Consider the following 23,290-nt stretch of genomic DNA (forward strand, 5'->3'; position numbering starts at 1 on the left):
TAATAAATTAAGAAAATTAATTTTTTTGCCTGACTTTATCATTATCGTTAAATAATTCTATAAAATACTAATAGTCATGTTAAACTCCTAGATAATTGAGAATCTAAAATTAAATTAATTCATAGAGTATGCACGTTTTATTTATTTTTATCCTAATTGTTATTTTAACAAAAATATTTCTATATTAATAATTGGGCCTATGCTGTGACGGGCCGTTTGCCCCTAATTCTAAAATATGGGTATTATGGTCATTTCCCCTATCAACTGATCTGTAATCACAGGCTACATATGTGTATTATATCTACTTTGGAGTAGACACGTTGCAATACTTTGGCTTTAACTTAAATAGTATGTCTCCCTCTTCTTGGTGGTATCTTTTCTTCTCTGTTTAGGAAAAGAAAGAGCAAGCATAAGGTGTAGTGGTGTTGTTGTATCAAATAAATTTATTATGTTGTATCATTAATTCAGTTTTTTGTTATCCTTTTTAGTTATTTGGTTAGATGTTTAGGTTTTGCTTTGAGATTTCTCTTCATCCTCCGTAAATTTTAATGGAAGAAAGAAGACCCAATTTGATTATACTCATTCTAGGTAATTAGATTAGTTCACTAGATTTGTAGGTTTTGCTATGGACTATAGGAAGTGGGACTTTGTTCGATCCAGAAATTTTGAGGAAAGAGTTGAATTTGCAGATGAAGTTTGGCTTTATTTTTTGTTGTGTGAGAGAAAAAATTAAAGTAAAGAAATGCTCATCAAGGCTGGTTCTTTGTTGAGCTGGTGGATTCAAATGGTTTTTTTGGTCAAAATTAGACAAGTGTTATTTATTGAAGTAAAGTATGAAAGAGATTTTGGAGGTGTCATAGTATGTGATTCATCGTATTTCACGTATAAAATTTAGTATTTTCTTCGTTTAGGAAAGAAAAACTTTTGAAATTTGTAGTTCAATGTGAGTCATAGATATTTGTGGCTAAAAATCATTTCATTAAAAATAAAATAAACATATTAAAGTTAAATTGTGGCTAAATATAAAAATGTGGCATTTTTTGTATAAGGAAAGTAAATCTAGGACAAAGGGAGTATTAGTTTATGTTAGAAATCCATTTATATGTTGAATATGGTAACCTCTTCTAACTTCTTTCTTTGTAATTAGAACCAATAACTAAACAAAATTCATTGACTTTGGAGTAGACACCACCAAGTCAATTTGTGAAATCTTTCTAACTTCGATACCATCTCAACTAAAAGGATAGTTGTTCACTCTTCTTTTCCCCTTCCTTACATATATGTATGTCGATCATTTATAAGTTTGGAGAATAATCACAAAAGGATGTTTGCCTATGTTTTTTTTTTGTTGTAAATTTGGGAATAAAAGTGGTCATAACTCTATTCATTTTGATTATTAATCATTTCAAGTGATTGTAATTCACTTTAATGTCACCTTCTTTATGTAGCAAGTCTCAATTTTATGATTAAGAATCTCAAACTTAAAGATATATTAGATTTTGTAAATTTATGTAAATAAGACGCACAAAATATTTTGTAAAACTTATGTAAATAAGACACGCAAAATTATTTTGTAAACTTGGCTCCCCTTGATAAATACTATCAAATAATTAATATATGTTTATTATTATGGATCACATCAATCTAGCTTAAACAATCTTTACGTTGGGCCCGTGACACGGGCCATATTTTTCTAATAATACATAAAAGTTAGACTTGTATTTGAACCAAACGACCATAAAGGCTTCAATTAGGACTTCTCTATTTGAGAAAATGATCAAAATGGTCCTTAATGTATGGCTTTGATTCCATTTGGTCCTTAATGTATGGACTTGATGGAAATGGTCCTTTATGTATCATAAATTGTGATTAATTTGATCCTTAACCCTAAAATTAATATTTTATTTTTTTTTGTCGTCAAAATACATGGAATATGTAAAACATGCGCTCGTTCAAGACTTTCCTTCCCCTGTTTCCGAAAATTCCAAAATGGCACATCAATTTTTTTTTAACCAAAAGGGCAAAATCGCTCCTGACAGAGCGATTTTCTTCTAACAAAATTGACGTTGTTACTCCTTTAAAAAACATAAAAATCGCCGCCGGTCCAAAAAAAAATTTCTTTTTTCTTTAAAATCGCTGCTGTGATTTTTTTTTTAACAACGCTGCCCCAACAACGTTTAAAAAATAGAAATAGCTGCTATAGCAGCCGTTTTCTTAAATTTTTTTTTATTAAAAATTTTCGAGGCGAAGACTGCTTAAAAAATAATGGGAAATCGCTCCACGTGTAGCAATTTTAGTTAAATTATTTTTTAAATAATCACTGTCATTAAAATTTTAGGGTTAAGAATCAAATTGATCACAATTTATGATACATAAATGATCATTCCCATCAAGTCCATACATTAAGGACCAAATGAATTCAAAGCCCATACATTAAGGACCATTTTGATCATTTTCTCTTCTCTATTTCCTAAATTCAACAAGGAGTCAAGGACTGCATATTCCTTCAGGTTCTGTAATATTCGCAGGGAGTAAAAATGGCGGTTAGATTCAAACATTCGAAGCAGTCTCTCTCCCTTTCTTCAGAATACGTTAACAAGTTCATCAAAACCCAAATTAACCTTTCAAAACCCACTCCAAAACTCTGGTCTGATCATGATGATGCTCAATCTTTTGACCCATACAACAATGGTGTACATAGTACATTGACATTGAGCCACCCCATTTTGCGAATTTTAGATTCTTGCACCCCGAAATTGAGACAATTTAATCAAGTACATGCCCAGCTCATTGTTTCAGGTATCTTTCAACACCCTTTAGCTGCAGGTCGAGTTATGATGAAACTTTGCTCTTCACAATCCACTTTTTCTCATGCTGTAAAGATTTTTGAGAATCTTGAATACCCAGATGCTTTTATTTGTAATACAGTTATGAAATGTTATGTGAATTTCGATGACCCGGAAAAGGGTTTGGTGTTTTACTCTGATCAGATGGTTAAAAATGGGATCTTTCAGAATCATTATACGTTTCCTATATTGGTCAAGGCTTGTGCTGATTTGGGTAGGGTAAGAGAAGGGGAAATGGTTCATGCCCATGTAGTGAAATGTGGGTTTGAGTTGGATTTGTATACTAGGAATGTTTTGATTCATATGTATTCAGTGTGTTGTCGGATTCATGATGCAAGGAAGGTGTTTGATTTAAGTTCTGACTCAGATTTGGTGACTTGGAACACAATGATTGACGGGTACGTGAAAAATGGAGAAGTGAATCTTGCGCGTTATGTTTTTGATGTAATGCCTGAAAGGGATGTTTTTAGCTGGAATTCCATGTTATCTGGATATGCGGGGATCAGAGATATGGAGGCTGCAAAGTTGCTGTTCCAGGAGATGCCTTCGAGGGATACTGTTTCTTGGAATTGTTTGCTTGATGGATATGCTAGGACTGGAAATGTAGTAGCTACCCGAGCTCTGTTTGAGCAGATGGATTATCCGAATGTAGTTTCTTGGACTACTTTAATGGCTCTTTATGTGCGGTTGAAGGACTATACGGGATGTTTGGGATTGTTTGATATAATGATGCAAGGAAGAGATATTCAGCCAAATGAGGCTATCCTCATGAGTGTTTTGACTGCTTGTGCACATTTAGGGAGACTTGATCGAGGAAAGTGGATACATTCATATATAAGATACAGTGGGAAGGTTAAGCCTGACATGTTGCTTTCGACTGCCCTATTGACAATGTATGCTAAGTGCGGTGAGATGGAGTTGGCGAAAGAGGTATTTGCTGAGATGCCAGAAAAAAGTGTCGTCTCGTGGAACTCTATGATCATGGGTTATGGAACTCACGGGCATGGCGAGGAAGCACTTGAAACATTCTTGGAGATGGAAAAAAGTGGAGTGAGGCCTAATGGTGCTACGTTCATTTGTGTTTTAAGTGCATGTACTCATTCAGGGATGGTATTAGAGGGATGGTGGTATTTTGATGTGATGACTAGAGTTTATAGAATAGAGCCTAAAGTTGAGCACTACGGCTGCATGATTGATCTTCTTGGGCGGGCTGGTTTGATGAGAGATTCTGAAGACCTCATCAAGAATATGCCTATGGACTCCGGACCCGCATTATGGGGAGCTTTGCTTTCAGCTTGCAAGACCCACTCAAATCTGGAACTTGGTGAGATCGTCGCCAAGAGATTAATTGAGAGGGATCCAGAGGATATTGGATCCTATGTGCTTCTTTCCAACATATATGCTGCACAAGAGAGATGGGATGACGTGGAGAAGGTAAGAAAAATAATGGTTGTAAACGGAATTAGGAAGGAAGCAGGATCTAGCCTAGTCCAATTTGCAAACTCGGACATGTGGTGTTTTCCAGAAAATGTTTCAGTACACAAGAGAATGATGATGTCTTCCATGTTGAGTGAGATGGGAGCTCAGATCAAATGTCAGATTGAAACGTGATGGAATGGAGGAACTTGAATATAATGGAATCCTTTGGAGAAGCAACAACAGGGACATAAATGCCAAAAGAGCTATAGTGAATTGAGGACATCAAACTCGCAGAGCATAACTGCAACAGCTTTTGAGCTAAGATTACATTTCTTTGCATATTCTGGTACAGCAGAAAATCCGGCATAGTGCAGCAAGTCTATTATGCTTGTTTAACTGTCTACAACCGACCTGCAACTTTTGTGGTGGGACGATGACTTACAATTGGAATAGAGAGTGAACATCTTCGATGTGGAATTCTTGAAAGATTAGATTTTTAAATTGGCTGAGATATCCTCAGGTTGAAGAAAAAGCCACTAGTGGATAACTTAAGATCATCACTTATTGCAGTGAAATCTCAAAGTTGGCAGGAAAGGCATCTGAATAAGCTGAGTACTCCAAAATTTCCTACTTTGGTTTCTTTTATACATAATATATCTGAAGATTCTTCAGGTTGAGATAGCTTATGGATTCTAATAACATAGCTGTCTTCCATTGTATCTGTAACTATCAGAGTTTTCCACCTTTGTCTGTCACAACCACAGCTCTATAGTATGCTTACAGTTAACTTCTTTGCCTCATCTTGGTTACTTGTGTTTTGTTATCAGCTAAGAGGTTCTCATGACTAGAGTCTTGTGACCAGGATTAGTGTTCCATTTGTAGAGGTTAATTGGGGTGGCTGTATTCAGCATGTGCTTTGAAACACTGTGCAGAATTTTGTAGTTTAATCTAATGCAAGCAATTGTTTAAGTTGACTGATCAGATTTGTGATCTAATTGAAGAACTTTAGTTTACACATGAAATAATGTACTGTAGCAGTTAAACATAAACATATTTTGATTTACTGCTCCCACTGTACCATTTATGTGAGATTCTTTCCTTTTTAGTCCGTTCCAAAAAAAAAAGTCACCTTTCTATATATAGAAACAGTTAACTCTAAACTTCCAATTCTATGCTTAACATCATAGTTTTATAGCCACAGAAATGTCATGGCACAGTTTAGACCCCAAGGTCCAAAAGGTTTCCTTTCGTCTTTATCTCTGTTGCCATTCAAACACTTCACATAAAAATGAAACAGAGGGAATAATTACATGCGATGCAGAATTTAGGACTTTAAGGAATGCCTGTGTACCGATTGAATTTGATTTGGTGGATGCTGTTCAGGAAGATGATGGGCTCAAGGCGTGATTACCTGAGGTGGGGCAAAACCCATGCACAACTTAAATAATAGATGTAGACAAGTTCTGTATTCTTACATTCCGGTCATGAATCAATATGAAAAACTGTTTTAAAGCATAAACTTTATTTGTTGAAAATACATAATTGAGTCAGGATAATTTTTGTTGATTATATTTACTAGCCGTAAAGAACAATAGCTACCGCAGAGTAACAATATCAAAGAGACAATAAGCTTTTATAGTAAAATTTAATCAAATAGCAACAGTCCTTTGTGTTTATGCATCTGCTTGTATTCCTGAGTCGTATGTGTCACCAGCTTTCCAGTTTTCAGGTATATTATTGACAGGAACAACCCATGTCTCATCTTCGTCATCAACACTCAATAGCATTCTGATTTGCAGAGGTCCCCTTGGAGGTGAAGTAGTAGTCCACACTGCTCCACGTGTCCTGTCCAACAGCTTACATACAAAATTTTGTGTCTGCATATTGAAAGAAGATGGTATTCAAAACGTTGAAACATAGGAAAAATTGAGATGAAGTAGTCTTAACTTCTCCTATTGTTATTTCTTTATCGACTGTATGTAGAAACTTTTGCTGTGTGGATTCTGAAAGATGAAACAGCTGTTAGATTCTTGCAAGCTAGCAGTTATACCTCACATAGTTGCACAGCTGTAATATCCTTTTTGCCTTGTTGATACCATATCACAAAAGCCAAGTAATGAGGATTGTCGCTGCTCTCTTCAATCTTGATTGTAATATTTTTGTCCGGGTAGGTGCATGAGACCCTGTTCGATGGAGAAAGAGGAATAGATATGTGAATCTCCCTTTTAACAGAAGAGAAATTGGCAAATTGCTTATTGGTACCTTATGCTGTACTCGATTAATTGATATCCAATGATCCATGTTTGCTTGTATACTTTGAATATTTACAGGCATAGCTATAAACTAACTTCAACTGGGAGATACATCTTACCTTCTGTATTCTATATCCACCACACCAAGTGGCAATATAGAAGCAGCAGCATCTGTTGTCTGAGCCATGCGAGCAAAGGCTCGCTGACTTAGAATAAAGTCTGTGCGATCACCTGCACCTTGGTCTGTTACAACTACAGTCACTCCTTTATCAGAACAGTAGTTACTGTCGGTGCACCTCACCTAGAAAAACAAGGTAAAGTCCAGAATGACATCTTATACGTGAAAATTTTGGCTAGTTATTATCTATTTATTGACTACATAATTTTTCTTCCTTTTTATTCATTACCTGGTAGCATGCACCACATCCTAGACCATTTCGATAGAGTTCTGATGCTGCTGAGACATCTCCGCCATTGATTGTTGCTCCAAAAGTACCAAATCCACAACTCCCAGCTACATGCAACCAAACAGAAGAGGTTATTCTATGAGAAAACTTTAAACTCTCTACATTTTATGCACATGTTAATATGTTATTTGTCAACTATGCATGTCAAGAATCTCACTTTCTATTCCTTTTTCTTCTGAATTTGGATAGTGGGCTGCACGAGAACGAGTGAAACAATCCGGGCATGTTTGAGAGTTCCCCAGAGTTTGCATGAAGATAAAAGATGCTACAAAGACAGAGAGAACTTGAAGAGGAGCCATTTGGATTAAAGATCACAAGAAAGGGTAATTAAGCAAAAGAGAACAAGTTGGTGTTGCAGGGAACTGAAATGGCGTTCGAGTATTTATAGTGAACTGAAAGCAGCAAATAAGCCCCCACATTGGTAAAACTTAACTATGACTTTTGACATTCTGTTCAACTTCAATTTTGAATGCAGGGAATTCTGGCGTTACTTTCCCAAGCAACCTTTTTGGACCTTGCATCACTTGTTTTTAGATAATATAGGGAGTCACTTTCTCACTTTATTAGGTGAATATTTTGTTCTTCTTTAATCTCTCAGTTCAATGTGTTCCTTGCCAACCTTCAACTGCTCAGTTTAGTTTTTGTGTTACTATTCCCTAATCCTTCCGTCCTAATTTAAGTGATGGTTTTTGACTGGGCCCGGAATTTAAGAATGAAAGAAAGACTTTTGAAACTTGTGGTCTAAAACAAGTCGTACATATTGCGGGTTACCTCTCCTATGTGGTTTGCGAGCTATTGCGTAGGAGCGGGGGTTTTACCCTGCGGGTTTCCCTTGTCATCAAAAAAAAAAAAAACAAGTCGTACATATTTGTGTGTTCATAAAATCTCATTAAGGGTAAAATGAAAAGTTTAAAGTTAAATATTTACTAAATACAGAAAGTTGTCATTCTTTTTGGGACTAACTAAAAAAAGAAAGAGTATCACATAAAACTTAACTAGTGATGAAGAATTACTAATTACTCCTTCCGTTCTAATTTATGTGTCACCATTTAACCGAGAGTGGAGTTTAAGAAGAAAAGAAAAAAGATCTTTGAAACTTGTGGTCTAGAACAAACTTTAGACATTTGTGTGATTATAAATTATTGGGAAAAAGGACAAATATACCCCCGAACTATCGTAAATGGTATGCAGATACCCTATGTCATACTTTTGGGACATTGGTGCCCCTGCCATCCAAAAACTAGAGCATATATGCCCTTCACTCTAACGGAAGACTAAATAGGGACACGTGGCGCAATCTTATATGTCGGTCCAATATTTAATAAATGTCGGGTTTGTGGATAAGATTATGACACGTGTATGTCTGTTTATAAAGGGTATATATGCTGACGGCAGGGGCACCAATGTCCCAAAAGTATGACGGAGGGTATCTGCATACCATTTATGATAGTTCAGGGGTATATTTGTCCTTCTTCCCTAGATTATTTAATTCAGGGTAAAATGAAAATTTGAAGTTTATGTTGTTCATAAATATAAAAAGTGACATTTTTTTGTGACAAATTAAGGGAAGGTGTGTAAAAAAATCGGGATAGAGTTAGTAGTTATTTCTTCTTCCTTCATGACATGGCCTCTTTCTTGATAAGAATAACCTTGAAATTAATATCTTAGTGGTCTGAACCAACTTGTGTGATACTGACTCCTCCATCTGCCCCTTCCACTGCTTCCTAAACTTACTCACACTCGGTGTTTACACGAAGCTACATTAATTTACCATAGTTTAATGATTAAATTGAGGTGAGACCGTCATATTTATCAACTATGGTTAAGTGAATAAGTGATAAAAGTGCATGTAACGATACATGTCATGCATTCATTGAGTTGATGAAAACACCAAGTGTAAGTAAGTATTTTCTGGTTTGATATGGATGTATGAAGAATATATGAACAACAGATATAGCTTTTGACTTTGCAGGACAAATTTCATTAGGAATTTGCTTGCTGTAGAAGTAAAATTGAGGACAAGTTAGGTGCTTTTGCACAATAGAATCTAAGGTCCTACTAACGGTTTGCTTGAAAATTCCAAAAGATGTGTTTAAAAGTCACAAGGAATAGAAAAAAGGAATGAATCTGAATAGCTTGCTAGTTGCCAAATTTGGGTAAAGAACAGAAGAATATCAATGAAGTTGAACCTAGGCATAACTGGTAAAGTTACTGTCACGTGACCAAGAGGTCATGAGTTTGAGTTGTGGAAACAATTTCTTGTAGAAATGCTGCCTACAATAGACCCTTATGGTTCGGTCCTTTCCCATACCCCACGCATAACGGAAGCTTAGTACACTAGGCAGCCCTTTTGGTTGCTAGTTGTCAAATATGGCTAAAGAAAACAACATTAGCTATTGACTAAGAAGTCTAGTTGGCACTTTCAAAGGCAATAATCATTTGGATATTAAATGAGTACTTCTTTTATTAACTTGTGAAATCCCCAACATCCATCAACATATGGCTCTAAACTTGCGGTGGATAATGAGGCCACTCCTCATGTGCCTAACCTACGCGTCATTACACTTTTATCACTAGATGAAAGCCCTGGGTTGTAGCTTACTATATGGTCATAAGCTCAAGAATTTCATCAAGAATATGGATAAGTGCCCAGAGACGTACCTAGGAGGGGGTCACCGGGTTCACGTGAATCCATGCTCCCCTCCTAAATCATATATAGTAGTGTCATATTTTTTAAAAAATATTTAAATATAGATATGTGAACCCACAATTGAAGTATCATACCGTGCGATTATGATTGGGTGCACATTTCTAAGTGAGATTAGAAATTTGAATATTTTATATCTAGTTTTATTTTCCTATCTAAAATTGGGTAACACAAGTGGTTTGGATAGGTAAAAATAATTTTGGACCTATAATTTTTAATTTTTAATTATATTTAGTGATAAGAACCTAAATGTTAAACCAATCAAATTTATATCTTAGATCCACCTTTTCGTAATAGTTCACCCATCATCTCAAAATCCTGGATACAGAGTCATGTCCAGGGAGCAAGTACTTGTAACAACACATCATCTATGACATGAAACCCACTGAAGGATTTTGACCCTACAATGTCTGCTACTACTCTGTTATTCTTGAACCTTGACAAGTTCATTTTACAACATTCTGCTTTGGATATAAATCACCCCACTTGAAGGGTCTCAACTGTACCACTATAAATTTGTAACTGGTTGTCTTCTTCATTTGGATTTGACCTCTTGATACATTAACTTAGTGCTAATTGCCCCAACTTCAAGCCAATATTTTTGTTGAGGGAATCCAAAATATAAAGAAATGAACAACTGAAAAGATCAACGCAATATATGTAAAATAACAATGATTAATTACTCTTTCCTATAATTTATCTTTGTTACATTTTCTCAGTAATGAGAAACAATTTGAAAGAATCGAGTTGACTGCTAGAACTACTGGGTTTAAAGCCTTTTTTATTGAATTGAACGTGTTCATTCATTTTGATTGTTTTAGCGAATTTTCTCATACTAATTTCTACTCTACCTTTTCGAAGTTCATTCTTCGGAGAACTCCTTTTAAATAATTTTGATTGATGCTTTCCAATCTATTTCCTTTATGATTTCATTCTAAATCATATAAAGACAATTCCTATTTGGGCAAGTATTTTACCATTAAGAAGCAATCATCTCTTGTATATATTTACCTATTTATATATAATATAATTTTTCGTTGAAGAAACTGAGTGACCTTTGATATCATGTTAGGGTTCTAATCGGTCTAAATTTTTGCTCCGTAAAGCCCATGCAAGGCGAAACACTTCCTAGAAGAATTTTTTTCATACTTAGAATTCGAAACATTTGATTAAGGATGAAAGGACCTTATCCATCTTATTACAATCTTTATTGATTTCATTAAAGAATGTAATGAGATCGTTAATCGTTATGATCAATCATTTTTTATTATTATTAATGACCTTATAGTTGAATCCGAAAAATCAATTTCACTATTAATAGTTGTTGGGATTGAGATTACTTCTTTCTCTCTTGTGTGCATCGTTTTCAAAACAAAACAGGAAAAAATAAATGACAGTGTGATCTGCTATCACTTATTGAGTTCGTTGAAATTCTGTCTGTCAGTATTGAAAATATTTGTTGGGATTGATATTTCTTCTCTCTCATGTGTACATCATTTTTAATACAAAACAAAAAGAGTAAATGATAGTGTCGTTTGCTATTATTTATTGAGTTCGTTGAAATTTTGTTAGTTCAATTGTCAATATTGAAGAACAATGTTTCGTAATATTATGAAAAAAATTAATCTAAATCTAAATAATTACAAGAAAATTGAATTCTTTAAAAAATCACAATTTTTTATTAGACTCAACTTATTTACCCTACATTTTTTTAATTTTTGTTTCCAGTATATTCCTCGAATGTGAGGACCTAAACATGTACAAGGTTGGAAATATTCATATATCCTATATAAATATACCATAAAGATTGTTTACATTAAAAAAAAAAGTGAGAAAAAACTCAAATTTGTTACTATATATGTCATCCATTAAGGGGTCGTTTGGTTTGAAAATGAGTTATGATGGGATAAGTTATGTTGGGATAAGTTATGTTGGGATTAGTTATGATGGGATAAGTTGTGTTGGGATTATTTTTTATTGAGTGTTTGGTTTGTTGTATTCAAAATAATAAATTTTAAGAACAATTTATTTGTTTACAAAAATGCCCTTCATTAATGTAAAAATTGATATAACAAAAGGGTTGAAAGAGACATTTTTGTCATTTACCTATTTTATCCCGGGATTACTATACCACCCAAAGAGAGGGATAACTTATCCCGGTACTAATTATTAATCCCGGGATAAGTTATCCCGAACTTGCCAACCAAACAACAAAATAAGCGGTACTATAATTTAATCCCGGGACTATATGGTATTATCCCTCACACCAAACGACCCCTAATAGTTAGAGTTTATTCGTGCATTTACCGTGACACAATGTGAAAATTCGTGTTATTTTTTATTAACAATTCAAATAATAATAATAAAAATATACGTGTTATTAATCTCTTCACTAACAAATCAAATAATCAAAATAAAAATAAAAATAAAAATACATGTATTATCAAACTCTTCAGTAATACCTCAAATAATAAAAAAGATGCACGTGTTTTTGATCTCTTCACTAACAACTCAAATAATTAGAAAGTGTATATGGTATCAATTTCTTCACTAACAACTCAAATAGTCAGAATATACATGTATCATCAATCTCTTCACTAATAACTCAAATAATTAGAATAGCTACGTGTTACCGATCTCTTCACCAACAATTAAAATAATTAGAAAATACACGTGTTATCAATCTTTTCACTAACAACTCAAATAATTAGAATATACATGTGTTGTCAATCGTTTCCCTAACAACTCAAATAATCAATAAAAATACTCATGTTATCAATATTCTTTTCGTTAGCAACTCAAATAATAAAAAAAACACATGTGTTATCAATCTCTTCACTAACAACTCAAATAATTAGAAAATACACGTTTATTAATTTCTTTACTAACAACTTATTAATATCTTCACTAACAAGTCAAATATAATAAAATACATGTGTTATCAATCTCTTCACTAACAACTCAAATAATCAGAAAACACACGTGCTATAAATCTCTTCAATAATAATTCAAATAATAAGAAAATATACAGATTATCAGTCTCTTCACTAACAACTCAAATACACATATTACCAATATCTTCACTAACAATTCAAATGAACGTGTTATCAATCTCTTCTCAAACAAGCTAAACAAATAAAAAAATACACGTGTTATAAATCTTTTTGCTAACAACTCAAATAAGCATATATTATCAATCTCTTCACCAACAAATTGAATTAGTCAAAAAAATACACATGTTATTCGTTTGAATGATCCATGTTACCTAATCTATTCCGAATTAAATTTAACGCGCACTAATATTATAATCCGACCCGACCCACCTACTTCCCAATAAGATCCAATTAAGTTCATTTCTCTCAATTTATCATGATCCCAAACCCCTAACCCTCAAATTAGTTCATCATTTCTTTAATGGCGAACAAAATCATGACAATTGGAGATCGACTCAGTGATTTGCCTGAGCCAATTTTAGTTTACATTCTTTCTATGTTGCCGGACGGTAAAGATGTTATGAAAAGTAGTGCATTATCTAAGCCATGACGATTTCTTTGGAGGCCTGTTCCAATATCAGTGGATTTCAGCTTCCCTAAGGATACTTATTTCAGTCTCCCTGAGAGTGGGGAATTGGAGATTTATTTGATTTCGTGAATTCCACCCATAGAGAGCTTCTATATTGGAGGTCTGGCCAGAAAATCAGAAAATTCAATATGGTTGTCAATTTTTCTATCCCGGAGAGGTTTCATAAAGATGTTGATTTGGTTGAGATTAGAAGTCTCACGTCGGTAAAAACACACGAGAGATATTGAGTATTTAAGTAAGCAGACCTTACCAACTAGTGACACGTTTTAAAGTCATGAGTGCCTAGGCCCCAGAGCGGACAATATCACTAGCTGGCAGGACTGTTACATGTACAATTTAGGTACAGTTAGGGCCTTTACCGACATTTCTTATGTCACTCGTAGAGGCTATTGTGGACACAATATTCTAGGTTTCTTGTAGGTTTTAGTCTTCAGCCCATAGTAATTCCTTATTTTTGGCTTGTCTACCATTGTTTATATGACTTATTATTGTTCAAGTCGTGACCTTAACAATCCAGACTTCATATTTCAAATGTTGTGTTTCCCAATCTTTGGGACCACAATTTAATTAGCTAGTATGTTTTAGTGGCTAACTTAATCGAACACGACATCGAGTGTCGGTCGTGCCTTCCTATTGTCACGACCCAATCCACCGGGCAGTGAGGGCACCTACTCTAACACCTAAGTAGGAGAACCCTCGATTTCCAAAACAATTTTAAGACATGCGAAAGATTAAGAAAACTGAAGAACAATTAACATTCACAAGATTTTTATAAAATAAGAGTTTTATTTTGGACAACAGTTTGAGTTAAGACTAGTAAAGTAATTAACACCCCAGGAATCTAGTCTAAACAAGTACAAGAGCTACTAAGAATACAAGGTATAACAAAATTATAATTGACGCATATCCCACCATGCAAAAGGAGAAATAGAAGCCGCTGGAAATTGACTTCGTCTTCACCTATGAAATATCACTGATCCTGCAATCAGACTATGCCAAAAAGGCATAGTAAGAGTAGTATCAGTGCAACCACACGTACTGGTAGGCATCATCGGTCAACCCGATACCCACTGCATAATATAAGAAATCGACTAGCAAGAAACATGCAATAAGACTGTTCGTTCCTCCACCTTTATAATCCCAATTACTTTATAACATACTAGTACTTGACTATAACCCTTTTTCTTCTCCGTTCTTACTCATAGCTTAACCGTCTATCTCTTAAGAGAGATCCCGAATATTACCACTACTGACCCGATCAACACTCACGACACGCCCTTACTTTACCCACGACACCACTCAACCTGTAACCCCATGGTACGTCTATCAAGGTCTGTTAACCGTTTCAATATCAACCCTTTCCTAAATAACAATGATATCACCAGGGCCCTTAGCCCCCACTTACCATACCACATCCCAATTTGGCCCGACCGTTCGCAGTTCAGTCGTTACGAGATATACCCAACCACCTTACGACACCATGAACTCCCATATAAGAACATAATGTACAATCCAATTATCTTTCCAGGAAACATGTTCAATTCCACATTATCAATAACAAGTAATCATGACAATTAAATGGTCCACTCATGGAACCCATACCCAAATTGTTAGTGTGCCAGAACGTGACACCTGATCCAAGTTAGTGTGTCAGAACGTGACACCTGTTCCAATATGTATGTCGGTACGTGACATCTGATCCCAGTTAGTGTGTTTGAACTTAACATCCGATCCATTCAACAAGCTACAATCACAATCACAATGTACATTCTCAAAATCATACAATCAAGTGTTGATTCATGGCATACAATCATTCATTCACACTCGTTTGCATTAGGTGTGATCAATAGTGCAACATTCGCATTACAATGAAGCAATAGCTAGCATACATTACACAAACAAGAAATCAAACCATCACCTACCCTAGTTCACATGATAGGGTTTCCTCCTACGGTACACGTCTAATACAACCCTATGGATATGTGCTTAATTATCTCTTTTCGGTGCACAAAAGCCTACACATGAATTCTACAGTCCATTACCAATATACTACGCAGTGAATCACAAATTTATACTACTCAATTAATAAAACCTAGCCTACCTGGACGCCAAGCATTTGCAGAGGGATTGTAGCTCAAAAACTGGTTTTCGGACGACGGGACGGTGGATTTGACCGAAAATCCGCAAGCTATCGACCTCCTAACGCTAAAAATCTCTTCCTCCTCCCTTCTCAAGCATAGAAAAACCTTTTGGGGGTTTCTGGGGTGATCCTCGCCTCTTTTTGGTGTTTTTGTAAAAAGGAAAAAATCATACTTCGCGTTATTTACTTTTTGCCTCGCCCATCTCGCTCTGGCGGCCACTTATCCCAACGTCGCCGCCCTAGCGGCATCTGGCACGCTCTGGTGGGCTGAGAGACCCAGTTTTCCCGACATTTTTCATTTTCTAATTAACTACGGTTCAGATCGTTACACCTACTTTGGGGGGTGACAAGTGACAACACCGACAAAATTTCAAGAGTCAACCGAATGTATATGTCTATTAAATATATTAAGTTGTTAATTGTTATGATTTATATATTTTTTTATGTAAATTTCAAATATATAAAAGACTAAGAAAATTAAAATAAACAAATTAAAACGAAGAAATCAAAAAAAAAATGAACAAAAAGCCCTTGGTTGCAAAAGTAGGCAGCCCTCCATTTCATTCAAAAATCAGCCATAACCCAAATCCCTAACCTTCAAATTAGTTCTTCATTTCTCCAATGGCGAAGAAAAGCAAGGCGAAAGAAGACCAACTCAGTGATTTGCCAGACTCAATTCTAATTCACATTCTCTCTATGTTTCATGATGACGGTAAAAGAGTAGTGAGAAGCAGCGTATTATCTAAGCGATGGCAGTTTCTTTGGATGTCCGTTCCAGTATCACTTCATGTCCAATGCCCTAAGTCGGAAAGGGATGTTCTTGATTACTTGTATTTCCACCAATAAGGAGCTTCATTATTGGAGGTGTTGTCACAAAATCAGAGAATTTTGTGTCCTATACAATCCTGGCGACTCAGAGAGATTTGCTAAAGATGTCGATTTATGGTGTTATTTTGCAAGTAAACTAGCAAATGTTGAACGTTTTAAACTTATATGTGAAGGTGGATATAAGTTTCCTCAGTTCGTATATAAGAATACGTCCTGAAGAAAGTTGGATATAATGTTTTGTATGGAATTGAAACCCTTAGCTGATGTGAAATGGAGTGGTATCGTTTCTCTTTCAATTGGATACACATATTTGACAGATGGTGCCATGGAAAAGCTATTATCTGGTTGCCCTAACTTGGAGTGCTTGCAATTGGACAATTTTTGGGGATTTCATCGTCTGGAAATCAGCAAGGTGAAGTTGAGAGAATTGATAATAGACAACTTAGAAATTGATGAATGTGATGTATGGCTTGATATAATAGCCTCATATATCCAAAATTTGAAAATTTTGGGATCTTGCCGTGGGATATACTTGAGAAATTTGGCTTCGCTTGTCACTGTGGTCCTTAATTTTAAATTTGATTATGATTTTGATTTTGAAGAGCAAGACCCATTGCAGAGAAAGGAGTCTACCTGTTTGAAGGAACTTTTTCAAAGTGTTGCCCATGTCGAGAGCTTGAATTAGGTCCCTGGTGCATCCAGGTTTATTCCTATTCATTAGTTTATTAACATTAATTGTGACAGTATTTAGGATAATCTAATGAATAATTTGGTGAGTACTCAATAATTACATTATTTTACTGATCTTGTTGCAAAGTTGCAATTTGGTGTTCAACAATTTGAATGTCATTATTAAGTATGCAGCATTTCCTATACAATAGCTTCTAATTTGTGGAGACTTATTTGCTCCCTTGTGCATTTTTTCCATAAGAACTTGAAAAAGTGAGGAGTTTTCTCAAGTAACATGTATGATCACAAAAAGATCCAATTGGGAAGGGAGCTGCCATTTGTCAACCCTTCTTTGCGTTCAATAGGTGCCTGTATCCAACTAAAGAATCAGCCACACCGTTGGCTTCTCTATAATAGTGTGTCACCTCGACTTATGAATCAACTCTTTATGCTTTTCAATAATAGGTTCATATTGCCAAGAGGTTTTGCAACTTGCTTGACAACATTCACAATAAGTTAAGAGTTAGCTTCCACCCAAATTCTTCTAATACGATGCTCAAGACACCATTTTAGCCCATGGGAAGGTGCAAATGCTTCAGTCATATCTTTTGATCAAATTTTGCTTTTCTATTCTCAAAAGTGTGTGGATTTCTCTTTGTTAAATCTGTTGCAGCAGCGTGCTTATTATTCCTTTTTCTTGTAAGACGTTCAGAAGAACTTTTATGTTCTCTCAATGTGTTTTCCTTCATAAAACAGTTCTGCTTGTGTTGCTTTGATTCATGCTGTCACTATATCAAAATAGACTCTATGAGTAAACTTTTTTGTAGTTGTTGGAAAAAGACTTTTAACAAGTGATCAGATGCTTTGAACATCTTTTTATGTTTGCATGTACCACATTGTAACATTTGCTAAGTACTGAGATGTTCCTTGTATTTAAAAATTATCACCTTTTTACTTTATCCAGAATTAACTCCTTGGCTTCCTGCTTCCATCTAAGGATAATAAAATAGGTTAATATAGCGGATTCTTTCCTACAGGACCTGCTGTTAAAGTACACAAATAAGGATGAACAGACAAGGAGGTTTGAGACACATGATTTTAACTGCTCATTTCCACATTTGAAGACCATCAAGATCCTTAACTTTTCTAGATCTGTGATGCCATTGGTGAAATATTTGCTCAAGCATGCAACAGTGCTAGAAAAGTTCATCATTGCTGCCAGACGCAAAAGGAGTGATGTGTCTCCGAATTACGTCAAAATGGAACAGGAGCTCCTGAGCTTTCCAAGATCCTCTTCGCAAGTATCAGTTATCTTTTCTTACTGAAAACCTTGGACCCTTATCGTTTGTTTTAATCTCAACATACTTAACATCTGTTACTTTATGTTTGAAACTGGTTTGAGTTGATAGACAAGGCTTGGATTGCACTTATCAGTGTGTTCATTCTAAATGTTTTGTGATTTCAGTTCATATTGCTGAATCTTGATCATGCCTTTATACTGAGAATTTAAGTTTTGAGAATCATTTGCGTTGTTCGTGCCTAACACCTGGCCCTGTTTCCGCCTCTGTTTTGAATCGAATGGCTGCCCAAGAAGATTGGTGCAGCATCGTTCTTCCAGGCATGAAGAGTGTGTTGAAGGTGTACACAATAGCCCTTAGATTGTAACGTCAAACTAGAGTATATTACAAGCTCTAAATTGATACTACTAGGTTTTATTGTTTTTGCAAGCTCATATGTTTTGTATATTGTACAGACTAGGTTGATTTTTATTACCAAAGGGCGTATATATTCGGTAGAAAAAAGTTTTATGATTGTTGTTTAAGTACTATTATAATTTATATGTGTGGGCACGGATTCATCCTTTTTTTAGCCAGCTATATTTTTTGCAACATTTGTTTAGACAATCTGCTTTAAGATGTCTCTCATTTTGTAGTTTTCTCTCCTTGATTCTTTAGTCGTTTGCTCGACTGCTTTAACAGATTCATTGAACTTAGTGGCCTCGTTGTGTAGAGAGATCTCGTTCTTCTTTAACTTTTTTTTAAACACGCGATGAAGCACATTTCTTTTCCATTCCAAGCCAAAAGGACTCATTTGTCTCTAATTTCAATATGTTTATTGTATTCCTATATATCACATCACATCTCTTTATAACAACGTGATTTTACTATAACGATCAAATTTTTTAAATTGATTTTCATAGTTGTTATTGTAATTTTCATAGTTTGTTATTATTAAAGACCTCATATTAAATTTTTCACTACGTAAACTGATAGAATTAACTTTATGTTTTTTTTTTCCTTTTATCATTTTCTCAAATGTAACACGTGAATGTGAATAGGGGTGACTTAACTATAAGTTAACTGAATCAATGACTTGTTCCTCTTAACTTTTTTGGGATTCGTTTTTTTTCTAGGAGAAAATACCTTTTAATATGGGATTATTGCTATAATTGTAAATGAAACAGTGTTTTAAGTAATTATAATATTATTTCTTACATGGATATTTATGAATATGATTAATAATCTATTTTTCCTTTTATTATCCTTATTATTATTGACTATTCTGAAGTCTTTCAAACAATCAATTTTTCTGCATTTTGCTAAATTTATTATTATTTACTTATAAAAAAGATCATAATTTATCCTTCGTTGCCTTCTTTAAGATTCCAATAAGCAATATATTGAAGCATTGCAATACTATTTTGGTATTTATTAGTATAATCTTTCCTTTTAGAAAAATTAAATTAAATTAAATGGTCTCTTTAAATTTTGACTTTTAGCCCCAACGTTTTAGAGTCTCACTTTCTTGCCTTTACGCTTTATTGGAACGCTACACTATTCTGATTCTTTAGTAGATTCTCTTTTTTTTCTTCATAAAGTCGCGACCTTTGTTAATTACCTGAATTTTTTATACCACACTTTCCTGGTTCATCAAACGCAGCTCTTAAAATTATATTTGATTACCATTGCAAGATGACGGCTCCTAATGGGGAAAATTCGACAGAAAGGTGAAATTTTTAATCTATTTTTAGCTTTTATTTGTCAAGATTTTATCTGGGGTGGTATTTTTGTTGATTGGTATAAGAAAGAGAGTTTTTTTCGTTGCATTTTCCCCTTTCTGCAGAGGAAAATTATGTAGAAAGGTGTAATTATTAATCCATTTTTAGCTTATATTTTCTGGATTAATTTTAGTAGTTGGCTTGATTTGATCTGGGATCTGATTTGTTGATGCATTTTTACTGATTGGAATAAGAGTGAGAGTTTCTTGTTGCATTTTCGCCTTTCTGCAGGGGGGAGTACTGTAGAAAGGTGAAATTTTTAATTCTAGTTTTTGCTTCTATTTGGTGGATAAATTTGAATGTTTGGCAAGATTTGATCTGGGGTTTCATTTCTTGATGGACTTTTACTGATTGGTAAAGTAAAAAGTATCTTGTTGCATTTTCCTCTTTCTGCAGGGGACAGTTCTGTAAAAAGGTGAAATTTTTAATTCCATTTTTAGCTTCTATTTGGTGAATAAATTTGAATGTTTGCCAAGATTTGATCTGGGGTCTGATTTCTTGATGCATTTTGCTGATTGAATAAGAATCCGGGGTTCTGCTTTTGTATCTTTTGATTTTTCATGAATATGCTTAAGCTCCCACATTTTTGGAGTCTTTATGATGTGAGCTAATTGTTTTGATGACTTCCTTGCAAATTATTGAATACATATATATCTCCATATGACTATTTAGAAAATTTTCATCTATTACTTGGAACTTGTGAGATTCTTCAATCTGATTTGTGATCCAAACAATTGATCTCAATCTCTTTGTTTTGATACTTTGATGTTTGTATCTGATTGAGGTAAATGAAAAATGTGTTCCTTTGGCTAAGCAGATCTGTATCTTCCTTTTGCCACTGGTTTTCTTGTATTGTTTTCTCTGATTCAAAACTCAATCTTCTTACTTGTTTTCGATTGATCAAATAGGATCTTGGGCATGTTAGCAATTTCTTCTTTCTGGTTCATAAACTATAAGGCGAATGGGTTCTGTTAACTTCATTTAGTTGAAATTTCTTTCGTTTATATGATGCGCTTACTGTTTTATCCTGACTGATATATGACCTTCGTCGTGACTATTGGACCTGGGGTTATTACACAATTTAAACTCTTTGCAGTCTATTCTCACTTTGTATTCTCTGACTGAATGTTTCTAAAATCTATTACCTTTTTGCAATGCCTAGAAACTGTACTTCACATCAACGGCAATTTAAGTTCGTATGATGTATGAGAAAATGTCTGGTCCAGACTCATACGTAAAAGAAAAATGATAACTGGATAATTCCTAATTGAACTTGAGATGGATTTTGTGCTAAACAGTTCCTGGTAGAGCCCCTATTATTGAATAGAAATCACAATCCTTCCTAAAAAGCGCAGCGACTTAGTGCACATTCAACTTGCTTTTTCTCAAAATATGAACTTCATTATATCTTTGAGATACGGTTATCATCAATGCTTCATGCTTTTCATAATCTCCTGGTCCTCGTATAAAATGTTCAGGAAAGAGAATTACTGGTGTTTAATAGTTTATTCTTTGAGAATGTATCAGAGGCAGTTCAAAATTTAGAATCAATGAATTCTGAATGGGTATGGATGTTTTTCAAATTGTTTTTTGAAGGACACGTATGGTCCTAACTCAAGAAAGTTGGTGTCATTTCACCAAATGTGTTATACGTGGATTTGTCCATGGAATGTATAGCGCTACATTGTATTCTGTTTAATATTACACCAAATTGTGTTTGGAGATTGTTGTGTTTTGAAGACAGAAAGCAAAGCTAAACTACTATATTTTCTCTTAGCAGTTCACCTCTCGCGGCACTTGCTCCCCTTCAAGCAGTTCTATTTGACGTAGACGGAACTTTATGTGATTCAGATCCACTTCATTATTATGCCTTCCGTGAAATGCTTCTAGAGGTACCGACAATTATTTACCTTTCCTTCAGAGGAAATCATTCTTATATGTTTTGACTTGTGGAATGCTCCCTGTGGCGCATTGCTAATCCTTAAAATCTGGAATATGTCAAATCATTTCTCATAAGTCATAACTGCTGGCGATTTGTGTTCTGCAGATAGGCTACAATTGTGGTGTGCCAGTTGATGAGGAGTGGTTTATCAAGACTATTGCTGGGAAACACAATAATGATATCGCATCTGCCCTTTTCCCTGATGATCAGGAACGGGGTCTTAAATTTTGTGATGAAAAGGAAGCTATGTTTAGAAGGTTTGGAACTCCCTGCTTGTGTATTTCAATTGACCTTGTGCTACTAAACCGTATGTTCAATTTCATTCCTCCAGTCTCATAGCTGTTTTCGGTGCAATATAGGTTGGTGAAAGAACAGTTGAAACCTATAGATGGTGTTTACAAGGTGAAGAAATGGATTGAAGATCGTGGACTAAAACGGGCTGCAGTTACCAATGCACCTAGACTAAACGCTGAACTGATAATAGAAATACTTGGCCTAAAGGATTTCTTTGATGTTGTTATTATCGGAAGTGAGTGTGAACGTGCAAAACCATCTCCTGACCCTTACTTGAAGGCCCTTGAACTGCTTAAGGTGTCCAAGGAACACACATTCATATTTGAGGTCTGATTTCTTTATTGACCGCATTTTTCATTTACTTTATCTTAACAACCATTAAAACTCATAATCTGTCTTCTGTTGTTAGGATTCTGCTTCCGGAATAAAAGCTGGGGTTGCAGCTGGGATGCCTGTTGTTGGGCTGGCAACTCGAAATCCACCTCACATACTAATGGAAGCAAAACCTGCTTTTCTTATTAAAGATTATGAAGATTCGAAGCTATGGGCAGCTCTAGAGGAAATCGACACAAAGTCAGGTGCCACAACAACTACAGTCTGAGACCTACACATACTAGGTGAAAGATCTGTTATTGTTGTTGAGTTAATTGGACTTGCTTCATTGAAACCTTGGATTTTTTTTCATAAAGAGGGAAATGGTACTATCATTATTTTTCTTTCTTCCGTATAATCGGATGTACTAGTTTCCAACAGTTGATATTGATTTAAAGAGGATATAAAAGCCGGATATGGTGATTGTTCATTGACCATAGCTTGCAGACCTTGAGAATAAAAGTGATTACTTTATAATAACTTGTTTATTATACTCTATGAGTCAAGATGCCACCTTCTTCATATCTGTTTAAATGCTTCTGGTCTTTGGTTCTTGTTCTTTTCCATTGCACATCTATGGCATAAGATGCACAAACAAGTATAAAAATTCCTTTCCATGTATGACCTGATAGCTAAGGAAAAGTCTTATATTTCCCTTGTGCAGTTGAATTCGACGAGGATAGACTTATAAATCTCAGGCTGTACAAGTTCTTT

General features: G+C 34.8%; 3 protein-coding genes and 1 pseudogene across 4 annotated transcripts; 3 read left to right on the top strand and 1 right to left on the bottom strand.

The window, feature by feature from the left end:
• The first annotated feature begins 2,515 nt into the window (after positions 1-2,515).
• On the top strand, positions 2,516-5,627 carry LOC125841816 (pentatricopeptide repeat-containing protein At3g29230-like). Its single transcript, XM_049520996.1, has one exon. The coding sequence runs from the start codon at positions 2,538-2,540 to the stop codon at positions 4,455-4,457; it is 1,920 nt and encodes a 639-aa protein (XP_049376953.1). The 5' UTR covers positions 2,516-2,537; the 3' UTR covers positions 4,458-5,627.
• Positions 5,628-5,905: 278 nt separating this feature from the next.
• Positions 5,906-7,490, bottom strand: LOC125841821 (expansin-like B1). Its single transcript, XM_049521001.1, has 5 exons — positions 7,142-7,490; positions 6,925-7,031; positions 6,637-6,818; positions 6,316-6,448; positions 5,906-6,142 (listed from the first exon to the last, which is right to left on the bottom strand). Exons 1-5 carry the CDS (start codon positions 7,281-7,283, stop codon positions 5,939-5,941), a joined length of 768 nt encoding a protein of 255 aa, XP_049376958.1. The 5' UTR covers positions 7,284-7,490; the 3' UTR covers positions 5,906-5,938.
• Positions 7,491-15,956: 8,466 nt separating this feature from the next.
• LOC125843129 (F-box/LRR-repeat protein 25-like) lies at positions 15,957-18,684 on the top strand (annotated as a pseudogene).
• Positions 18,685-19,773: 1,089 nt separating this feature from the next.
• Positions 19,774-23,008, top strand: LOC125841823 (haloacid dehalogenase-like hydrolase domain-containing protein Sgpp). Of its 2 annotated transcripts, none has more exons than XM_049521003.1 (5): positions 19,774-19,917; positions 21,749-21,860; positions 22,016-22,167; positions 22,270-22,531; positions 22,614-23,008. In XM_049521003.1, the coding sequence occupies exons 1-5, from the start codon at positions 19,883-19,885 to the stop codon at positions 22,803-22,805; spliced, it is 753 nt and encodes a 250-aa protein (XP_049376960.1). In that variant the 5' UTR covers positions 19,774-19,882; the 3' UTR covers positions 22,806-23,008. The 2 variants fall into 2 exon arrangements, with proteins under 2 accessions (XP_049376960.1, XP_049376959.1); XM_049521002.1 differs by having other exon boundaries at positions 19,868-19,917; positions 21,746-21,860.
• Positions 23,009-23,290: the final 282 nt, after the last annotated feature.

The sequence above is a fragment of the Solanum stenotomum genome, chromosome 10, assembly GCF_019186545.1.
Source record: "Solanum stenotomum isolate F172 chromosome 10, ASM1918654v1, whole genome shotgun sequence".
Taxonomy (NCBI): Eukaryota; Viridiplantae; Streptophyta; class Magnoliopsida; order Solanales; family Solanaceae; genus Solanum; species Solanum stenotomum.

Excerpts from the sequence above, each read along its gene's own strand:
- LOC125841816 (XM_049520996.1), top strand. The coding sequence starts at position 2,538 with ATGGCGGTTAGATTCAAACATTCGAAGCAGTCTCTCTCCCTTTCTTCA.
- LOC125841821 (XM_049521001.1), bottom strand. The coding sequence starts at position 7,283 with ATGGCTCCTCTTCAAGTTCTCTCTGTCTTTGTAGCATCTTTTATCTTC. Across the intron at positions 6,449-6,636 it reads GTGGATATAGAATACAGAAG|GGTCTCATGCACCTACCCGG; the intron begins GTAAGATGTATC and ends TCCATCGAACAG. Across the intron at positions 6,143-6,315 it reads CAGCTGTGCAACTATGTGAG|ACACAAAATTTTGTATGTAA; the intron begins GTATAACTGCTA and ends TTCAATATGCAG.
- LOC125841823 (XM_049521002.1), top strand. The coding sequence starts at position 19,883 with ATGACGGCTCCTAATGGGGAAAATTCGACAGAAAG. Across the intron at positions 19,918-21,745 it reads GGGGAAAATTCGACAGAAAG|CAGTTCACCTCTCGCGGCAC; the intron begins GTGAAATTTTTA and ends ATTTTCTCTTAG. Across the intron at positions 21,861-22,015 it reads TCCGTGAAATGCTTCTAGAG|ATAGGCTACAATTGTGGTGT; the intron begins GTACCGACAATT and ends TGTGTTCTGCAG.